The sequence below is a fragment of the Carettochelys insculpta genome, chromosome 10 (genome assembly GCF_033958435.1).
Source record: "Carettochelys insculpta isolate YL-2023 chromosome 10, ASM3395843v1, whole genome shotgun sequence".
Lineage (NCBI taxonomy): Eukaryota > Metazoa > Chordata > Testudines > Carettochelyidae > Carettochelys > Carettochelys insculpta.
Window position 1 is genome coordinate 991,555 of NC_134146.1, and position 18,901 is coordinate 1,010,455.

Genomic DNA, 18,901 nt, shown 5'->3' on the forward strand with positions numbered 1-18,901 from the left:
GTGTTTGTACCTCTGTCTTCCTGAGTTTCACTCCCAAACCTTCCCTCTCTCTGGAGGATGCCAGGGGGAATTATCCAGTGTTTAGAGATCACATATTGTTTGCTGTTTAGGTACGAGTTGTTCATTTTGGGGCTTTTAGATGTTCACCATTTATCGAAAATAATTAGGAGTTGTTTTGTTGGTTTTTAAACTTTGTAATTATAGCATCGGGAGCCACAAAGAAGTCCTTAAAGAGCTGCATGACCATATGTCCCCCAGCCAAATATGGGACGTGGGGAATGACCCCTGTCCCAGCCAAAATGGGACAGATATTCATCCTATCTGGGCCACCAGAAACAGGGCTGCTACCCTGCCAGTGAAACTCATGGCTTCCCTGACCTGTGGGTGTCATCCCGCTCTGCCCCACAGGTCCAGCTCCCAGCTGGGGGAAGCCAGGAGGCTCTGACTCCAACCCCACTGCAGCCATGGTTCACCCCACCCAGCTCAAACCCCCCACAGCTCCAGCAGCCCCACTCCAACACCTCCCCCGGCCTCAGTTCCCGCTCCAGCCCCCATGGCTCCAGCTCCTGCTCCAACCTCCATGGCCCTGCTCAACTCCCCATGGCTCCAATCCCAGCCCCTGCTCCAACCCCCGCCACGCAGGCCTCAGATCCAACCCCACTGAAGCCCCTCGTGGCTCCAGTCCCAACCCTTGTGGTCCCACTCAACCCCCGAGGTTCCTGCTTCACCCCTGCAACCCTGGCTTAGCTCCAGCGCCTGCTGCGTAGTCTGGCTCCCAGCTCCCCCAGGTGGGGGAAGCCAGTGAACCACTGTGAAATATGGGGCAGTTAGCCCCTTTTGCAAAATAAATTGGGATGCCAGAATGGCGCCTGAAATGTGAGGCTCTCCCACCAAAAACAGAACGAATGGTCACCCTACTCGCCTGGAGAAACTGGCCCCTTCCCCCACCTTGTCAGCAGGCCTGAATGTGTGTGTAGTATAATGTGCTGTTGTAGTGCTGAAGTAGTGATGTTTTCTGTCTGAAGAATGGTGTACATCCATACTATGCTGCCTGACAGGAGCAGTGAGCTGTAAGGAGAAACTTGTAGATGCATTGTGCAAGTATTCTCCTTTCCTGACTAGAACAAGCTTCTAATAAAATCTTTCACACAGACTACTGGTAGACCACTTACATGGCCACAACCTCAGAAAAACTTCTCTTGTCTTTAGATAATCCAGAGGAAAGTCAGCTAGGAGAAGGCCTAGTGAGTTCACTCCAAGTAATTGGCCTACAACACTGAGACAAACATTTTCTGGCTAGCAACTATGGCTGTAAGTCTGGTAAAGCTCTACCCATAGCCAATTAAGCATTTATTTCTGTTGCACCCACATGGTCTCCTCTGTGCTCCTGATACCTGCCTGCAGTACAACAGGCTGGTAGGGAGGCTATCTGACATACAGTACAGGGTCAAAACAAAAAGCAGTCAAGTAGCACTTTAAAGACTAGCAAAATGGTTTATTAGGTGAGCTTTCATGGGACAGGCCCACTTCTTTCAGACCATAGCCAGACCAGAACAGACTCAATATTTAAAACACAGAGAACCAAAAACAGTAAGCAAGGAGGACAAATCAGAAAAAGATAATCAAGGTGAGCAAATCAGAGAGTGGAGGGGTGGGGGGGAAGGTCAAGAATTAGATTGAGCCAAGTATGCAGACAAGCCCCTATAGTGATTCAGAAAGTTCCCATCATGATTTAAATATATTCAAATTTGGCACATTAACACATGGTTTAAATGATGATGGGAACTTTCTGAGTCACTATAGGGGCTTGTCTGCATACTTGGCTCAATCTAATTCTTGACCTTCCCCCCCCACCCCTCCACTCTCAGATGATATAAATTGGCACATCACCATTTATTTCTGTGGGTATAGGCATACAGCAAGGTGAGTTAAGGACAAAGTGGTTTTGTACCTTGGAATATGACCAGACCTCTCAGTACTTTTTAAGAATTTTTTAATAATATATGTGTTTAAGCCAATGTGACTTTTGATTTGTTGCAACCACAGAAAATCTGTTTTCACCATTTCCTTCCTTCTCCTTTGGTGTCCATTCCCCTCTCTCTTTCTTTTTTAAAATAGCAGTTTTGGATTTGGGAGAAGCTGACTGCAAATACAGTTAAACAAAGTGATTGTTTCAAGGGTTTTTTTGCCACTTGACAAGTCACATTGATAAAGCTGAAGGTTAACTCTTCTGAAGTGAGAATTCATTGTTTTTTCCAATTGATATTACTTAAGGCCCCATAGGACTTCCTTTGTTTCCCTTACAAACTCTTACAACCGCAGTAAGCTGTGCCTTAGCACCTTATCTGCTCAGCGCAGGGATACAAGACAAATGATACCAAAATTAAAAAGTGAACCATCAGGAAAGGCCTGGAATTTAGCATCTACTTCTTAAACATCTGTGTCTCTATGTTAGTGGCGTACTGTACCATCATGGTCACCCCATGGCAACCGAGCAGCAAGCAGTTCAATTGGTGTGGCTTCTTAGTTCAGTACTGTTACAGTTGAGTAGATGGAAGCAGAATGGTTCTGAAACTGCCAAAGCACCGGTGGTGGTGTATTAGAAATAAGGCTATGATTTTGTCATGGCTATTTTTAGTAGACATAATAATAACAATAACAATAATAACTCAAACTGTGACCTGTCCCTGACTTTTACTAAGAACATCCCTGACAAAAGGGAGAGGGAGGAGGGTCTAACATGCTACCTTCCTGTCCCCTTTCAGTGGCTGCGAGCTGCAGGGACTCCATTGCCCTGTGGCTGGTAAGGGTACCCCTGCAAGGCTAGAACTAAGGGAAAGTTCGCAAACTGCCCTGGGAACTGGGAGGGCCCTTGCCAGCAGTGGGGGGCCCCTTTGCCCTGGCAGCTGAATGATACTGGGGTCTCTTTGCTCCTGCTGGCTGGTATCTGTGAGGGGATGCCCTCTACTCACAGTGGCTGAGCTACTGCAAGCAGAACCCCTGCCAGCAGTGGCATTTGGCCTGAGCAAGGGATGCTGGCAGCTGATAAATTGAGTAGGCTCCTGACACCCACAGCTGCTGGGTAGCTGCAGGAGGTGCTGCTGCCTGCAGAGGCTGAACTTCTGTGGAGTACTCATTGTCATAGGAGTTGCTGGAAGTCACAGATTCTGTGACTTCTGCAGCCTCCATAATACAATCTTAGCTATATAAAACACAGGTCATACTTAAATTGATTTCAGAATCATTTACAATCTGTCAAAGCTGGAATGATAACTTTCCCACTGCTGTGAAATGCTTTGAGATTTTAGAATAAAAAGTGCTATATAAATATAAGGTGGTGGTGTTACCTGATTTAGTTTAGAGCTTTCTTTTAGAACCAAATAAAAATAATTTACAACAAATTCAGTGTTTGAGAAATCCAAGACTGATCTGAGTATCAATTCTTTGAAAAAGAAACATTTCATTTTTGCAGCAGGAGGCGAGAGTTTTGCCAAAGTAATATTGCTTGAATTCCTCTCCCTCTCCCTCCCCATAGGGATGCTGTAACTGGTTGAAAGTGTATTTGTGACTGAAAATAAGAAATGTAATACATGCTTATTTAATTCTAATTGGTAGTTTTCTTCTCTTTCAGCGATATCCAACAGACAAGGTGTATTTTATAGCGAAGGAGATTCTTGCTACCGAACGGACATATGTGAAAGACCTAGAAGTCATTACAGTAGTAAGAGAGACAAATTTTCTTCAGCGTTCTTGTTCCTCAGTCTAGGTTTTTAACCACTAACATGAAAAAAAAATTGTCTTCAAGCTGTGCATGCCTGTGAGTACTCCAGTTCAGGTGTCAGTGCATCCTGGCACCATCAGTCAGAGTTATGGTAGCAATGTCTGCAGTAATGATGGTTCTTTGAGATGCATGTCTATATGGGTGCTCCACAACCCACCCTCCTCCCCTTGGCTTTGGAGTTTCGCTAATAGATACTGCCGTAGAAAAGGAACTGAGAGGACCATGCCTACATTTGCTAACAAGTGTCATGGCAGGAAAAGAATGGGCGTGTGCAGAGGGAATGGACTGCTATTGAAATGCTCTGATCAGCAGTGCATGTGTGCATGCATACTTAGAGTAGAACCCATATGGGGCACATCTCAAAGAACCATCATTACTACGCAACTTGAGTGACTTCCTCGTCTTTCACCTGAGAAACTGTAAACTGTCTGCAAGGTAGGTGAAATGTTTGGCACCTCAAATACATAAGAGATAGTCTTGTCCTCCCTGTGAAAAGACTGGGAACTCTAAGGGTATTAAGAGAAAATATATAATATAAAGCAAATGTTTCCAACTGCAGAATAAAACAGTTTTACTGTTAAGAAGCATTAGTGTGGAAATAAAAGCAGTTATATAACAATTACTGAGAGAGAGTTCCAGAATCACATAATTTACTGCAGTCTCAGGGGTAGCCAGGTCTGTAGCTTTGTAAATAACAAGCAGTCCTGTAGCACCTTAAAGACTAATAAAGTTATTAAATAGTCATGAACTTCTGTGGGTAAGAGCGTGAAGAAGAGGGTCTTTGCCAGAAAAGCTCATGACCTAATAAATTTGTTAGTCTGGAATGTGCTGCAGTACTGCTTGTTATAATTTATTGTAGTTGTAGAATGGTATATCTGCATCTTGCAAGGGGAACATGGAATATGTCTGTGGCTGGGCCAAATGACTTGCTTCAAATTTTTAAAGCTTAGTGAGGAAAGAAATTGCATCTTTCTTCCTATTGTTCTCTAGATTATTTCTTCCCTAGACGTTTCCCCTTCCCCGCTGATCTCTCTCCCCGTATATTCAGGAGCTAAAATTCAGGTTCTCTGTTAATAAAATTCAATATGAATGACCATCATTTATACTTTCTCCTGCAGTGGTTCCGCAGTGCAGTCATCAAGGAGAATGCCATGCCTGAAGGTCTGATGACACTGCTCTTCTCTAACATAGATCCAATCTATGAGTTTCACCGAAATTTCCTGAAAGAGATGGAGCAGAGGCTAGCACTCTGGTAAGAATTAATAGTGAGCTTTGTGTGTTACCTCTCAGGGATTATCTACTGTATCCTCAGGTGAAGGCTATAGACTCTTCTAATCTGTACAACTTGGCATTTCTCAAACTGCAAAAAAGGGAAAAATGAAGAGGTATCTTGAAAAATATAGATTATGAAAGGGGAAAAATCTACAGCTGGAATACTCTTAAAATGCCACAATTTCATGCATTACTGTACCCACAATCCCTCAGATTTGCATGCATAAATTATGTCATAGCATACCTAATTACCTTTTTGTGGAAAAGAATTAACAACTTGAGGTTCGCGGATGATATAGTTATCATTGAGGAAGATGAGGAGAAGCTAGTGAAAACAGCGCGGGTGTTAAACGAAGAAGGGAAGCAGTACGGACTGATTATGAACATCGATAAAACAATACCAATGGTATTAGGAGATAAGGAAATAGGAAGGAAGATCAGTGTGGACAGTATTGAACTAGAAAATGGAGAGAAGTTCACATATCTGGGGAGCAACATAATGTATGATCTAGACTGTTAGAAGGAAATAGCAAAAGCAAGAGCGAGTTTGAAGGCGATGGATAAGATCTGGAAAAGCAAAGCAATTAGCTTAAGAACGAAGCTGGGCGTCTTGAAAACGTGTGTGCTCAGCAGCATGTTGTATGGCTGTGAGACATGGGTGATAATGAAAGATTCGAAAAGAAGAATATTGCCATTTGAAAGGAGTTGTTATAGAAAGATTCTGAGAATAGGATGAATGCAGAAGGCCACCAATGAGGAATTATATAGAAAGATACAGCCGAAAGAGAACCTGCTGCAGAAGGTTATAAAAGGGAAGCTACAACTATTTGGACATATTTGCAGAATGAACGATGAACAAATAATCAAGACCCTAGTATTCGGCATAATGGATGGTTTGAATAGGAGAGGCAGACCTCACAGAGAATGGATAGATGATGTAGTAGATTGGTGTGGAGCTAGTCTACAGAAACTAAGCCACTTCTCAATGGACAGGAAAAGATGGAAGGAAACAGTGAGAGAGGCATCAGACACCAATGGGCGCTGAGCTCACAGTTATTCATGATGATGATGATGATGATGACTTACAGTTATGTACTTAACATGCACAGATGTAAGGTTTTGCAGCTGAACCTACTGCTCTGTTTTGCAAAATGTTGGCCCCGCCTCCCCAGCCCTAGCAAAGAGAAGAAATACGAGGGCAAAAGGGTAATATTGCATAGTCTTTGGGGCATTTACTTTGCCTCCAAGGTATCTCTAAATGAAGTTACTGGAAACCAAATGTTTCAATAAATAAAAGATACATAAGCAAAGCTATTAATTTCTCACAGAAATTAGTGTGTGTTATTTTCCTGTAACCTGAGACATAACATATTGGAATCCAGCTAGCCATCATAGGTCTGATGGGCTATGTTCTGTTCTTGGAATTTAATTGATTTAGTGATTTTTTTTCTTACCTCTTCAAAGTGGCAAATTAAATTTTCCCTGTGTAGACCCTGGATTTCGTGACTTGGCTTTGTGCCTCCACTTGTGAAGCATTCTAGCATAAGCTAAATAATTGTGTAAGGTTACAGCACCCTCGTTCTGGAAGAGCAGAAGTGAACTACAGTGCATAAAAATTAACTGAAATTAGTCAAACTAGCACGGCATCCTGCCAAGGATTTTACAGTTATACTAACTGCATGACCTGATCCTTTCCTAATGTGATTGTTGGGTGGATGTGGTTATGTGTGTGTGTGCTTTTTTGTGGGCTTAGTTTGCTGTTCCCCATGTTTTCAACTAATGTAGAGAGCATGAAATGATGGATGGAGAGGCAGAATACTAGTTTTGTCTCCCTTCGGTATCTGAGAATCATTTTTAATGAACTCAAAAAACTGTGTCCAGGGCCCGCATTATAGTACAGTTTTTCATTCCTTTGTTTGTGTTTATTTCAGGGAAGGGCGAGCCAATGCTCACGTGAAAGGAGATTATCTACGGATTGGAGATGTCATGTTAAGGAACATGTGTATACTGAAGGTAGAAGAATTGACTCCTGAAGTTCTGAGACTTTCAGTTCAGCATCTCCTATTGATAGGGTGGTAGTTCAAGTTTTGGCAATTTCACCCAGCTCAGTAATGTGTAAATTAATTGATTATGGTTTGTAAATCACTTTAAAACAAAATGTAACAGGACACTATTTGCAGCAATAAGACTACTGGTATTGTATTTTATATCACCTGAATTGAAGACCAGATGAGAGCTGGCTGCTTAGAAGGCTGCCTGTATGAGGAAATTAAATAGCATAGATATAAAGGAGTAATTATTTTACCTCTACTTGAACCAGGAGAAAACATTGAACAGCTTCCATCTTTACTGCTTCCGCAGAATTATGAATATCAGCTGGCAAGATAAAGTTTCAAATGCAGATGTCCTGTCAAGATCTGGCATACCCAGCCTCATAGCGGTCCTCAACAGCAGAAGACTATGTTGGCTTTGTCATGTGAGAAGAACAGGTGACGATGTCTTCCCAAACAAATCCTCTTTGGTGAACTGTCACGTGTGTTGAGAAGAAAAGGAAGATCAAAGCTAAGATTCAAGGATACGTGCAAAAGTGCCATGAAAAAATTCAACATCGTTCCAAAATCCTGGGAATCTACATCATCAGATCGAAATACCTGGCTATGACAGGGCACATCATCCTTTTATAGTATATGTGCAAGCCACACAAAGGAACTTCGTCTTAGAAGGAAAAGCTCTCAGACTCAAGAATTCGGAAGTAGACTGACATGCGGTTATTGCAGTCGACCATGCAAATCCAATATTTGATGGATAAGCCGTGAGAGAAGCTGCAGACTTAAATACTGCCCATAGATCCTCACTGCTGCTTGCTAACCACCACCTCTCGAGACGAAAAGAGGCCATAGTAGTATAGTAGTAGTATTTCACTATTGCAATACCAGTATAAATCCTGTGTGGACACTTGAAAGCCCTATTTATTTCAGAATATTCTGGAATAATGACTCTGCTATTAAAAAAAAAACCTCTGGATTAATTATTCTGGAATGAAATAATTTTATTCTGGAATAACGTTCACACATAGTTATACTAGCATAGCCATAGCAAAATAATTACTCCACTGTAGCTATGCTAGCCAGTTTCCCCAACTGGACAAGTCCCAAGTAGGGAAATTAACAAGGTACCTCTGCCTGTTCTGGTCATTCCATAGATGCACTTACTTTTTTCATACTGGGGTAGTTTGATGTTCTTCCATCACGTGCTTCCTGTTTTTCTTATCCACAATATACTGCAGAACAGTAAAAATATAATACTGGTTTCTTCAGTCAATGGAATTATCAGTATGCTTTTGTAACATGAACTGTAAGAAATGGTTAAAAATATTGCAATTTTCATGCAGTCAGTTTTTACCATAGTAAGTTACATAGTAAGTTTTTACCATCTATAGAATTCTGTATCCTTTGTCTCAATGGACATCTGGTTTTGTTTGATTTTGGGGGTGTCAGTGTCTGTCTTGTTGCCTTACCTTAACCTTGGGTTCCAGTCCAGGTTCTGGAGGGGAGTGCGTTGTAGTGGGCACAAATTCTTTTGATAGTCACTTCCCTCCCCAGGCTGTTGGGCCCTGCCTCCAAGCTTCTGAGTTCTCGTCTCTTTCGGGCTTGCTGTCAGTTGCAGAGCTATCCAGCTTGAACTGGTTTTCCATTTGCTTGCAAATTTCATACCTGTCCACACGACCAGAACTAGCTCCTGTCTCTTTGATTCTTAAATATTATGTACATTCTGTGTAGATTGTAAACTGTAATTAGTACTAAGCACCAATGGCAACTGCATGGTAGTTATTTAATTGTTTACTTATAAGTTGGGAAACACTGGAATTAAGGCTGCCTCTGCAACCCTAATTCAGTCCTCCGTCCTATATGCATTATGATAGTTGTAAATTACCTAATCACATACTGTTTCTTCCAGAGGATGCCTGCCTTGATGTAGGCACAGGATGGACTGTGCTCTCTTAGCAAACAATATTCAATATTTTCTTTCATCCTTGTTGTTTAATATGTGGCCCAAGGCCTTACCTACTAGACCCTATTCAAGTCTTGCTCTAAAACTAGAATTATTAATGTAATCATTGGCTTTTCTCTATCACTCATCACTACTGAATCTGATTGCTCGCAAGCATTAATGATTTTTTTCACAACATCACGTGAGATGATGTACTGACATCTGCATTTTTGGAAAGGGGAACTGAGGCTCAGAGAAATTAATATGAAAAATATCTTTTGATTTTGGAATGTCTTGTTTGAAATTCCTTTGAGCTGATTCTTTAGAATAATTAACATTATATGACACATTTTATATATTCCTGGTACTGCTCCCGTTGACTTCAGTTGCGGCTGAGTGCTTAAAACTTCTATAACCAGGCCCCCTGGGGTCTTAAGTCAGGTACCCAGAAAGTGAAGAACTGCCAGTCCTCAACTGAGAAAAGTTTGGTTGAAGAGACTTGCTCAGCATCACATGGGAACTTTGTGTCAGAGGCAATCCAGTTCTCCAAGGCAGCATTCAAATCCCTTAACCATGAGAACCCTCCTTTTCCTTCCTACAATTCCCTGCCTTATTGCTACATAGCATACAGATTCTGAAACATGTGAGGCTGGAGTCCTACTTACAAGTGCCTCCTTTGCTGTACAGTGCTGATGCATCCCCAGAGCAGGCCCAATGCACCAAATGAGTCAGGGGTCTGTGGGAAAACAGTATGATATTACAAATGTTTATTTTTACCAGCAGTCAGAGCACATGTAGTTTCTGTTTACATCATTCATGTTTCAATAGTATAAGTAAAACTGAAGATGGAGGGACAAGGGGATGCTGATGTTTCTTAATGGCCATTGGTCAAATATAGATTGTGTTAAGAGTTTTTCCAGTTTTTAGTTATTCCTGTGTCTCTGTGATCCAACAGGAGTTTACCAGTTTCCTGCAGAAACATGATGAGGTTGTGATAGAACTGGAGAAAGCAACTAAGCGCCTAAAGAAACTGGAAATGGTTTATAAGGAGTTTGAACTGCAGAAGGTTTGCTATCTGCCACTCAACTCTTTTCTGCTCAAGCCCATCCAAAGGCTGATGCACTACAAGATGATCCTAGGGAGACTTTGCAAACACTACACAGTAGAACACCAGGACTACGCTGACTGCAGGAGTGAGTGAGCAGTGCTAGTCTGAATTCTCTTCTCACCTTTGTCAATTTTCCATTTCAGTATCTCATAGTGGATGCACGGGTATTGCAGTTCAGAGAGGGAGGGATAGAGCATTGGCCTTGTCAACCCAGGTTTGTGAGTTTAGTCCCTGAGGGGACCTTTCAAAAGTCTGGGGCAGGATAGATTTAAAAAAATAAAATTAAAATCTTTCGGGATGGTGATAGGTCCTGCTGTGAGGGCAGGGGACTCAACTTGTTGACCTCTCAAGATCCCTTCCAGTTCTATGAGATATGTTTCAAACTCCATGCACAACTCCTTTCATTGAACTTGTTTGCCTTGAAAATTTCTTTTTACACACAACTTCTTCAAGTGGTTGCTTCTGTGCATTCTGAAATGTGTGTACATGTGCAACGTGCACAGCTGTCAGAAGATTTTTCCCCAGCGGTACCTGTCGGGTTGATTGTAGTGCCCCCGGCAGCAACATCATCAACATTGCTTATAAATACCCCTGCCAACCTGACCCTCTCTTCGTTCCTTTTTTTTGCCTACTGATGTTTACTTTGCAGTTGGTGACATTCCCTAGCGTAGGAGATCTTTTTTAATCAGTTGTTGTTTGCTGTTAGTAGCTGCTGTTAGTCTTTGAGGGGGTTTCCCTCACTTAGTTGTGCCCCAGGACATGAAGCAGCCCCAATGTTTCAAGCAGTGTGGGAGATGTGGGAAGCTCATGCCAAAAGGTCATTCACACCTAGGGTGAAGAAAGAGAGGGATCAGAGACTGCAGCTGATCCTTATAGAATTGGCTCTCCAACCCCAAGACCTGACTCCATCTTTGTTGGTGTGGAGTGTGGTGGCCTCAGTGCGCGACTCCTCTGCACCTAGGCCAGAGGGAACGTCAGAATCAGTCCCCAGCACTGAAGAGCTCCACACAGCACCAGTCACACTCCGCAGCACAGAAGATAGGGGCTTGACCCCACTCCTGTTCCCCGACATCGGTGATTGTGAAGGACCTAAACATTCCCTCCATGCTTCAGGGCCCTCAGGGACTTCGTTGGCAGTGCCTTCTGGTCCATCAGGTGTGGGTTTGGAGGATCCCATGGCTTCTCCTCCAAACACACCCACTCTGCCAGCAACCCTCGAATACCAACCCAGGGGCCTGGTGCAGAGTCCTCAGCCGACCCATCCATTCCTTCTCCAGTACTAGTACACACACAGCACCACCTCCAGCACCTGTCACAGCACTGGCGCTGGCTTACTTCTTGGCACTGGCCCCAGCATCGCTCATCACCCCAGGGCTAGCTCCCACCCTGACACCTGTGTGGTTGGCACCGGGGCAGTCCATCTTCACACCCCAGGCTATGTCTGTGGTCACAGGTAGTGGGGATGGCAGTGGCACTGGTGGTCCTCCTTCGGCACTGGTGTCTAGCATAGCTTACCCCTTGTTGGCCTCACTAGCTCCCAGGCACGGGGCAAACTGGAGGCCATCCTGTTAAGAGGCCACTCGCCACAGTACTGCTCACCCCCTGTCTGGCACTGCTCTGCCCTGGTCTGCATTGGAGTATATGTCAGACTCAGGCACACTTCATGGTGTCACACAGCTCCTGTCCAGTCTGGATCACAGCACTACTCCTCCAGCACTGTCAGCAGACCTAGCCTCCACAGTGGCAAGCACAAGTACAGTGCTCGTTCTGGTCCTCTGGGCCTACCAGCAGATGTAGGGCCAGTGTACCACTTCTTGGGCTCCTTTGGTGGCATCCTCAGTGTGGGAGAGCCCCTTCCATTGCTGCAGGGGCTCTCTTTTCAGAGCCGGACGAACAGACGGGTTGCTCTTCGAGTGTCCCCGTGGGTGCTCCACGTTAGGTGTCGGGCTCACCCGGCGCCGCAGATCGGATCTTCCAAGCAGTTTCTGCCAGACCACGCAGGCGCCGGTGCGCGCTGCTCCCTTGCGTGCTCCTGGCCACGTGCGCGATCCGGTCCCCGCCAGTTCCTCTTAACCGCCGTCGGCTGCAGACGGAATCTGACTAGGCTACGGTCAAGTTAGTGTATTCAATGGTTTTAACTGTTTTTCTTTAAAGTTTTCAAGTTCTTAGTCTATTGTTAAGTTAGCCAGTTGTTATTTTCAAAAAAAAAAAAAAAAGAAACAAGAAACAACAAGCGGGACGGCATTCAGTCCAGTCCTAGTAACAAGTGGAGCACCGGAGGCCAGGAGCCTAGGGCCATTAGCCCTCCTGCCGCGGCAGGCTATCGGAGAGGGGGAAAACAGCACAGAGAAGGTGCTAATTACCCCATTAACAACTAAAAGACTCACCAACAGTGTCCTCTTCAGGATTCAAGAAATGTGAGTCTTGCCGAGAGGCAATGCCAGCGTCTGATGGGCGTAGTGACTGCATAAGGTGCCTGGGGGAGTCCCATGTCACGCAGAAATGCTCCTTCTGTGCAAAATTAACAGCCAGAGCAAGGAAGGACAGGGAGATGCGGCTTAAAATGCTGCTCTTCGACAAGGCCCTCCAGCCAGACGTGCCGGAGCGGCCTCAGCAGAAGGGACTCTCCGGGGCCCATAAAAGGAAAGCCGCCTCCCTCACCCCATCAGCGCAAAAACAGAGGAAAGCCTCCCCAGCCCGATCCCTGCCGGCAGCAACAGCGAGCGGGACGGGAGGAGCGCACAGCCCCCAGCCGCAGCAACAGCTGATCGGCGGTGGCACGGAGAGCCACGTGGAGGCGGCTCAGCCTCCGATAATCGAACAGCCGCCCCGCACTGCAGGCAGGGCGGTGGCTAAACGAGCGCAGGTACCGGCGACACCGCAGGCAGCGGCACCGACCCCCGGGAACCAGCGGTGCAGAGCGTGCAGGAACGCAGCCTGCAGGCACCGGAGGACACTGCCTGTGCGGCACCGCCCATGAGCGTGCCGAGCGCGGCGCGGACGGGGCCGAGATCCCCTGCACATCAGGGGGCGGAGCCACCCCCGCAAGGGAGGGGGAAGGCTGCACACAAAACAAGGCTCCGCGGCCCCTCTCCAGACAGGGCTGCAGAGTTGCTTTCTCTCAGCCCTGTGCTTATACTGCAGACTCCAACTAGAAGGCAGGGGTCCCCCCCAGCCTACCCGGAGCTCCCATCTCCATTTTTACAACCAGCCTCGCCCTGGCTGGGACCACCTTCACCCTTCTTGGGGTTTGAGCCGCTGGAGTACGATCACAAATCGCTCTCCCCAGTGTCCCAGGTCTCTCGACGATCTCGCTCCCCCAGACGCAGAGGGTATGCACCAAGGGAGTGGTCCAGGTCACCTTCCCAAGAACTGTGCCCATGCTGCCATGGTCGCCCCTATCACGCGGGGCATAGACACCACCGGCAGTCTACCAGGGAAAGATCCCCACAGACGGTCCCATATCCCTGAGGGCAATCGTGAACGGGGACAGACACTCATGTATCTCAGGGGGAACTGGTTATGGAACCCCGAGATTTTCCCTTGCAAGCTTCCAGCGAGCGGCTGTACCATCACCAACAGGAACCAGAAGGGTCCAGAGAGGCGTATCCTAGTGGTTCCTCGCTCTCCTTCCCGGACGAGGCTACGGCCCCGGGGGACGTCCATCCTCCGGACGATCTCAAACAGTTTCAAGAGCTGTTTAAGAGGGTGGCCTTCACACAAGGCATCCAGACAGCAGAGGTGCAAGAGAAACACCATAAGCTCCTCAAAAATCTGAGACCTCTGGCCTCCTCCAAACTAGCAATACCGCTTGACGAAGCAATCTTGGAGTCTGCCACTATGATATGGCAGACCCCTGTGACTATTCCGCCTGTCCACAAGAGAGCGGACAAGAAATATTTCGTGCCGGCGAAGGGCATGGAGTTCCTGTTCAGCCACCCACAACCAAATTCCTTGGCGGTAGAGTCGTCGCAACAAAGATCAAAGACATCTCAATTCAAGACAGGGGGAACAGACAAAGATGCCAAGAAGCTAGAGCTGTTTGGCAGAAAGGTCTACTCCTCCTCCACACTACTGTTGCGAATGGCAAATTACGCAGCGCATCTAGCGAACCACAATTTCGACAACTACAGTAGGTTAACCTCCCTCATGGACTCGCTTCCAGAGGACAAGAAACCGGTGCTCAAGGCCATCGTGCAAGAAGGCTACGCGGCCTCGAGGACGGGAGTTCAGATCGCCCTGGATGTTGCGGACACAGCAGCACGCTCCACAGCTACGGCAGTGGTGATGCGAAGGGAGTCCTGGCTCCAGACTTCGGGTATACCGAGGGATCTGCAGGCAAAGATAGTCGATCTTCCCTTCGACTTGCAGAAGCTGTTTGCTGAATCAACTGACTCGGTCCTTCATTCCAGTAAAGATTCAAGAGCCACACTTAGGACCCTGGGGATTTACACCCCTCCATACAGAAAGAAAAAGTACTACCCTCAACAAAGACGGTACCAGTACCAGCAACAGCGTCTCCAGTACCACAGGGGTTACGAGCAAGGGCGACATCAACAGCACCAGCAGTACAGAACTCCCAGGCGACGTTCCCAACAGAGCCGTGCGTCCTCGGGGCAGGGCCAAAGGCCACAAGTTTGATACACAGATCCAGGGCTGCGCCATCACTACCATCGCACAAGGTCATCCGAAGCTGTTATTCCACCATCGCCTCCGACCATTCTACGACCAGTGGCAAAGGATAACCACAGACAAATGGGTGCTGGAGATCATAGCCACGGGGTACGCCATCCCCTTCCAGTCGCTCCCACCGCCACGACCTCCACCCAGGCCCCACCTCCAGGAGGCCTCCCACGTAGCGAGGCTCAAGCAGGAGGTAGACCATCTCATGCTCACAGGGGCAGTGGAAAGAGTGCCAGAGCAACTGCAAGGGAAAGGGTTCTACTCAAGGTACTTCCTCACGGAGAAAAAGACAGGAGGCTGGAGGCCCATCTTAGATCTTCGAGGCCTCAACTGGTACCTGCGCAAGCAATGCTTTCGGATGATTACAATTGCCTCCATCCTTACGGCACTAGACGATGGAGATTGGTTCGCAGCCCTCGACTTACAAGACACATGTTTTCACATAACTATCCATCCGGCTCACCGACGATTCCTCCGGTTCATGGTAGGCAAAGAACATTTTCAATACAAGGTCCTACCGTTTGGCCTCTCCTCGGCCCGCAGAGTCTTCACCAAGACCTTGGCAGTGGTGTCAGCCTACCTGCACAGACAGGGGGTATTTATATTCCCGTATCTGGACGACTGCCTACTCAAAGGGGCCTCGAAGGAGGAGGTACTACGCATGATACGCGTCACAGCAGGCACGTTCTCTTCGCTCGGCCTGGTTATCAATCTGGCAGAATCAAAGATAGACCCCACACAGGACATAGAGTTCATAGGGGCACGCATAAATTCTATTACTGCGAGAGTGTATCTACCAGAGACACGCTTTCGGGCCATCGGCTCCCTCGTGCAAGTCATCACCTTCAGCCCTACGGTGCCGGTTCTGACGTGCTTACAGCTGCTGGGCCACATGGCAGCAGCGACGTTCATAGTACAGAACGCCAGGTTACACATGCGCAGCATGCAGCACTGGCTGGCGAGCGTATACAAACCGGCAGCACACACCGTTCACAGGGTGGTGTCACCCACAACAGAGGTGCACAAATCCCTGCAATGGTGGGTAAACCCCAAGAACTTGCTAACAGGGGTACCCTTCCACCAACCACAAATATCGGTTTTTCTTACTACAGATGCCTCCCTCATAGGGTGGGGAGCACACATGGGCGAAGAGGTGACGCAAGGGCTGTGGTCCTCCACGGAGCAGTCACTGCACATAAATATACTGGAGCTCAGAGCAGTGTTCAATGCCTGCAGACACTTTTGAGACCATATACAAGAGTCGGGATCAGTACAGACAATACCTCCACCATGTTTTATATAAATCGGCAAGGAGGAGCTCGGTCCCGCGCCTTATGTGTGGAAGCAGTCCAGTTGTGGAACTGGTGCATCGCCAACAATATAACCTTGAAAGCCTCAGGCGCTCACAATGTGAAGGCAGACCAGCTGAGCAGGCGTTTCGCACTCATGCACGAGTGGCAGATCCGTCCCGATCTGCTACGACCGATTTTTTACGCATGGGGTTTTCCCCAGATAGACCTGTTTGCTACTCAACACAACAAGAAGTGCCCACGATTCTGCTCCAGGGCAGGACTGGGCCGGGGGTCCCTGGGGGATGCATTCGTGATCTCCTGGAGGGGCCCCCTGCTTTACGCTTTTCCTCCCACAGTGCTGATCCACAAAGTCTTGCAGAAAGCCAGGAGGGAAGGAGCCCGAATGATCCTGATAGTCCCAACGTGGGATCGACAGCAATGGTTCCCCCTACTCCTGCGCATGTCTGACCATCCACCGATGCCCCTTCCGGTGGCGCCAGATCTGCTCACGCAAGCCCGGGGTCCATAGTGCATGCGTACCCCCAAGGCCTGCGACTACAAGCATGGTTAATCCATGGCTCAGCTCCCTAGAGAGCACATGTATGGAGGAAGTGCAACAAGTCCTAGAAAGCAGCAGGAGGACTTCCACCAGGAAGACCTACAAGCAGAAATGGACTCGCTTCACGGCATGGTGTTCTACCAAACAGCTGGCCCCCCTTTCGGTGCCTATACCTGTAATATTAGAGTATTTACTGGACCTCAAGAGAGGAGGACTTTCACTGTCCTCGTTAAAGGTCCACCTTGCCGCTATTTCGGCGTTCAGACACGAAGAGGACGGGCACACGGTGTTCGCCCATCCCATGGTTACCAGGTTCCTCAAAGGGTTGGTAAACCTATACCCCCCTCGGAAACCGCTTACACCTTCATGGAACTTGGACCTGGTGCTTAATGCGCTAATGGGACCACCGTTCGAGCCTTTGGCCGTGGTTTCCCTCCGCCTCCTTACGATAAAGACGACCTTTCTTCTCGCAATCACGTCAGCTCGCAGGGTGAGCGAGCTTGCGGCAGTTATGGCAACACCACCCTGCACTGTTTTTTCCAAGGAGGCGGTAACCATACGGCTGCATCCAGCCTTTGTTCCTAAAGTTTCTTCTGAGTTTCATATTAACGAACCTATTGTTTTACCCTCATTTTATCCAAAGCCTCATAACTCTAACAAAGAGGCGCGCCTACACCTCCTGGACTTGAGGAGGGTGCTAGCCTTCTATATAGACAGGACCAAGTCCTTCCGGAAAACGGATAGACTCCTTGTCTCTCTCGCTCCCAAATCGAAAGGAGAAGGTCTCTCTTCGCAGAGAATCTCGAAGCACATCGTATCCTGCATAAAAATGTGCTACGAACTCAAAAAGACTCCTGTACTGGCCACGCCCAGGGCTCATTCCACTTGGGCGGTGGCGGCATCAACAGCCTTTTTCAAGGGCGTTGCGCTAAAAGACATTTGCAGAGCGGCGACCTGGTCATCCTATGACACCTTCGCCAAACGTTACGCCCTTCACAGGGTATTCCAAGAGGATACCTGTCTCTCGACAGCGGTCCTCTCGGGGACAAGCTGCACATAATCCGATTACCCACCTCCTATCTTGGGTTACTGCTGGGTAGTCACCTGATGTGGAGCACCCACGGGGACACTCGAAGAAGAAAGAAAGGTTACTCACCATAGTAACGGTGCTTCTTCGAGATGTGTCCCCGTGGGTGCTCCACTACCCGCCCATCCTCCCCGCTTCGGATCTCTGTTTAGTGTTTTGCAGGAGCGTCCGAGGCGGTTGGTCAAGGAACTGGCGTGGACCGGATCGCGCACGTGGTCAGGAGCGCGCAAGGGAGCGGCGCGCACTGGCGCATGCGCGGTCCGGCAGAAACTGCTTGGAAGATCCGATCTGCGGCGCCGGGCGAGCCCGACACCTAATGTGGAGCACCCACGGGGACACATCTCGAAGAACCACCATTACTACAGTGAGTAACCTTTCTATACCCACCCTCTGCCAGGGTCACTGCTGGTGGATGCTGTCAAACACCAAGAGCAGCAAGGTTATCCGGGGCCATTCCCCGAAATACAGACGCCTCAACCCTTGACTTGTTTGGGAGAAAGGTTTATTGGCCGAGTTGTTTACAGCTCTGGATGTCTGACCACCAGGCATTACTCAGACAGTATGCCTTCAACTCCTGGGCAGCCCTGACCAGGTTCCAGGATGGACTGCTGGTGGATGCTAAACCAGCCTTTGCCACTGTTTCGCAGGAGGGGTGCACAGTGTCTTTAATGGCTCCACAGGCTGCGCTGGACGCACTGGACTTGGCAGCCCACATGGTGGCCATTTAGGCAGGACCAGGGCAGACACAGGTAGATGTTCGAGCAGTAAGGGGCAGGCAAAGCCGCCCTCCTCCTCTCAGGGGTAGCCTCTGCCTAAGCAGCAACAGGAGCCTAAGCCCCACTTTTGATGGTGTTCCCGGGCGTGGAGCACCAGTGGCCATTCCAGATCCTTTGCCATAGTTTAGCAACCGATTTTTCCACTTTTACTGGGCCTGGGCTCAGATCCCCTCAGACCGCTTGGTTCTCAGCATAGGAGTGGGATATGCTATTCAATTCTATTACCTCCCTCCCGCTATGCCCCCTCCCAAGTCCTTTTTCAGGGGCCCCTCTCACAAGCAGAGATGCAGTCAAAGTTTGTGGCTCTGGTGGCTGCCTTCCTCCTGAGGGGAGTATCCAGGTTTTTCTATAGC

At 47.8% G+C, this 18,901-nt stretch overlaps 1 protein-coding gene across 5 annotated transcripts in view; it reads left to right on the forward strand.

Moving 5' to 3' along the window:
• FARP2 (FERM, ARH/RhoGEF and pleckstrin domain protein 2) overlaps nucleotides 1-18,901 on the forward strand; it is a 132,893-nt gene that overhangs the window by 90,309 nt on the left and 23,683 nt on the right. For 4 of the 5 annotated variants that reach the window (XR_012646753.1, XM_075003719.1, XM_075003716.1 and 1 more), the window contains exons 15-18: nucleotides 3,632-3,721; nucleotides 4,900-5,033; nucleotides 6,985-7,066; nucleotides 9,999-10,236. Coding sequence is in view for 4 of the 5 variants with exons in the window: in XM_075003719.1 (XP_074859820.1) it covers nucleotides 3,632-3,721; nucleotides 4,900-5,033; nucleotides 6,985-7,066; nucleotides 9,999-10,236 (544 nt within the window). In the remaining variant the exon portion in view is untranslated. Of the gene's footprint in view, nucleotides 1-3,631; nucleotides 3,722-4,899; nucleotides 5,034-6,984; nucleotides 7,067-7,414; nucleotides 7,707-9,998; nucleotides 10,237-18,901 lie in introns of those variants that run through there. The other variant, XM_075003718.1, reaches the window with a different exon arrangement.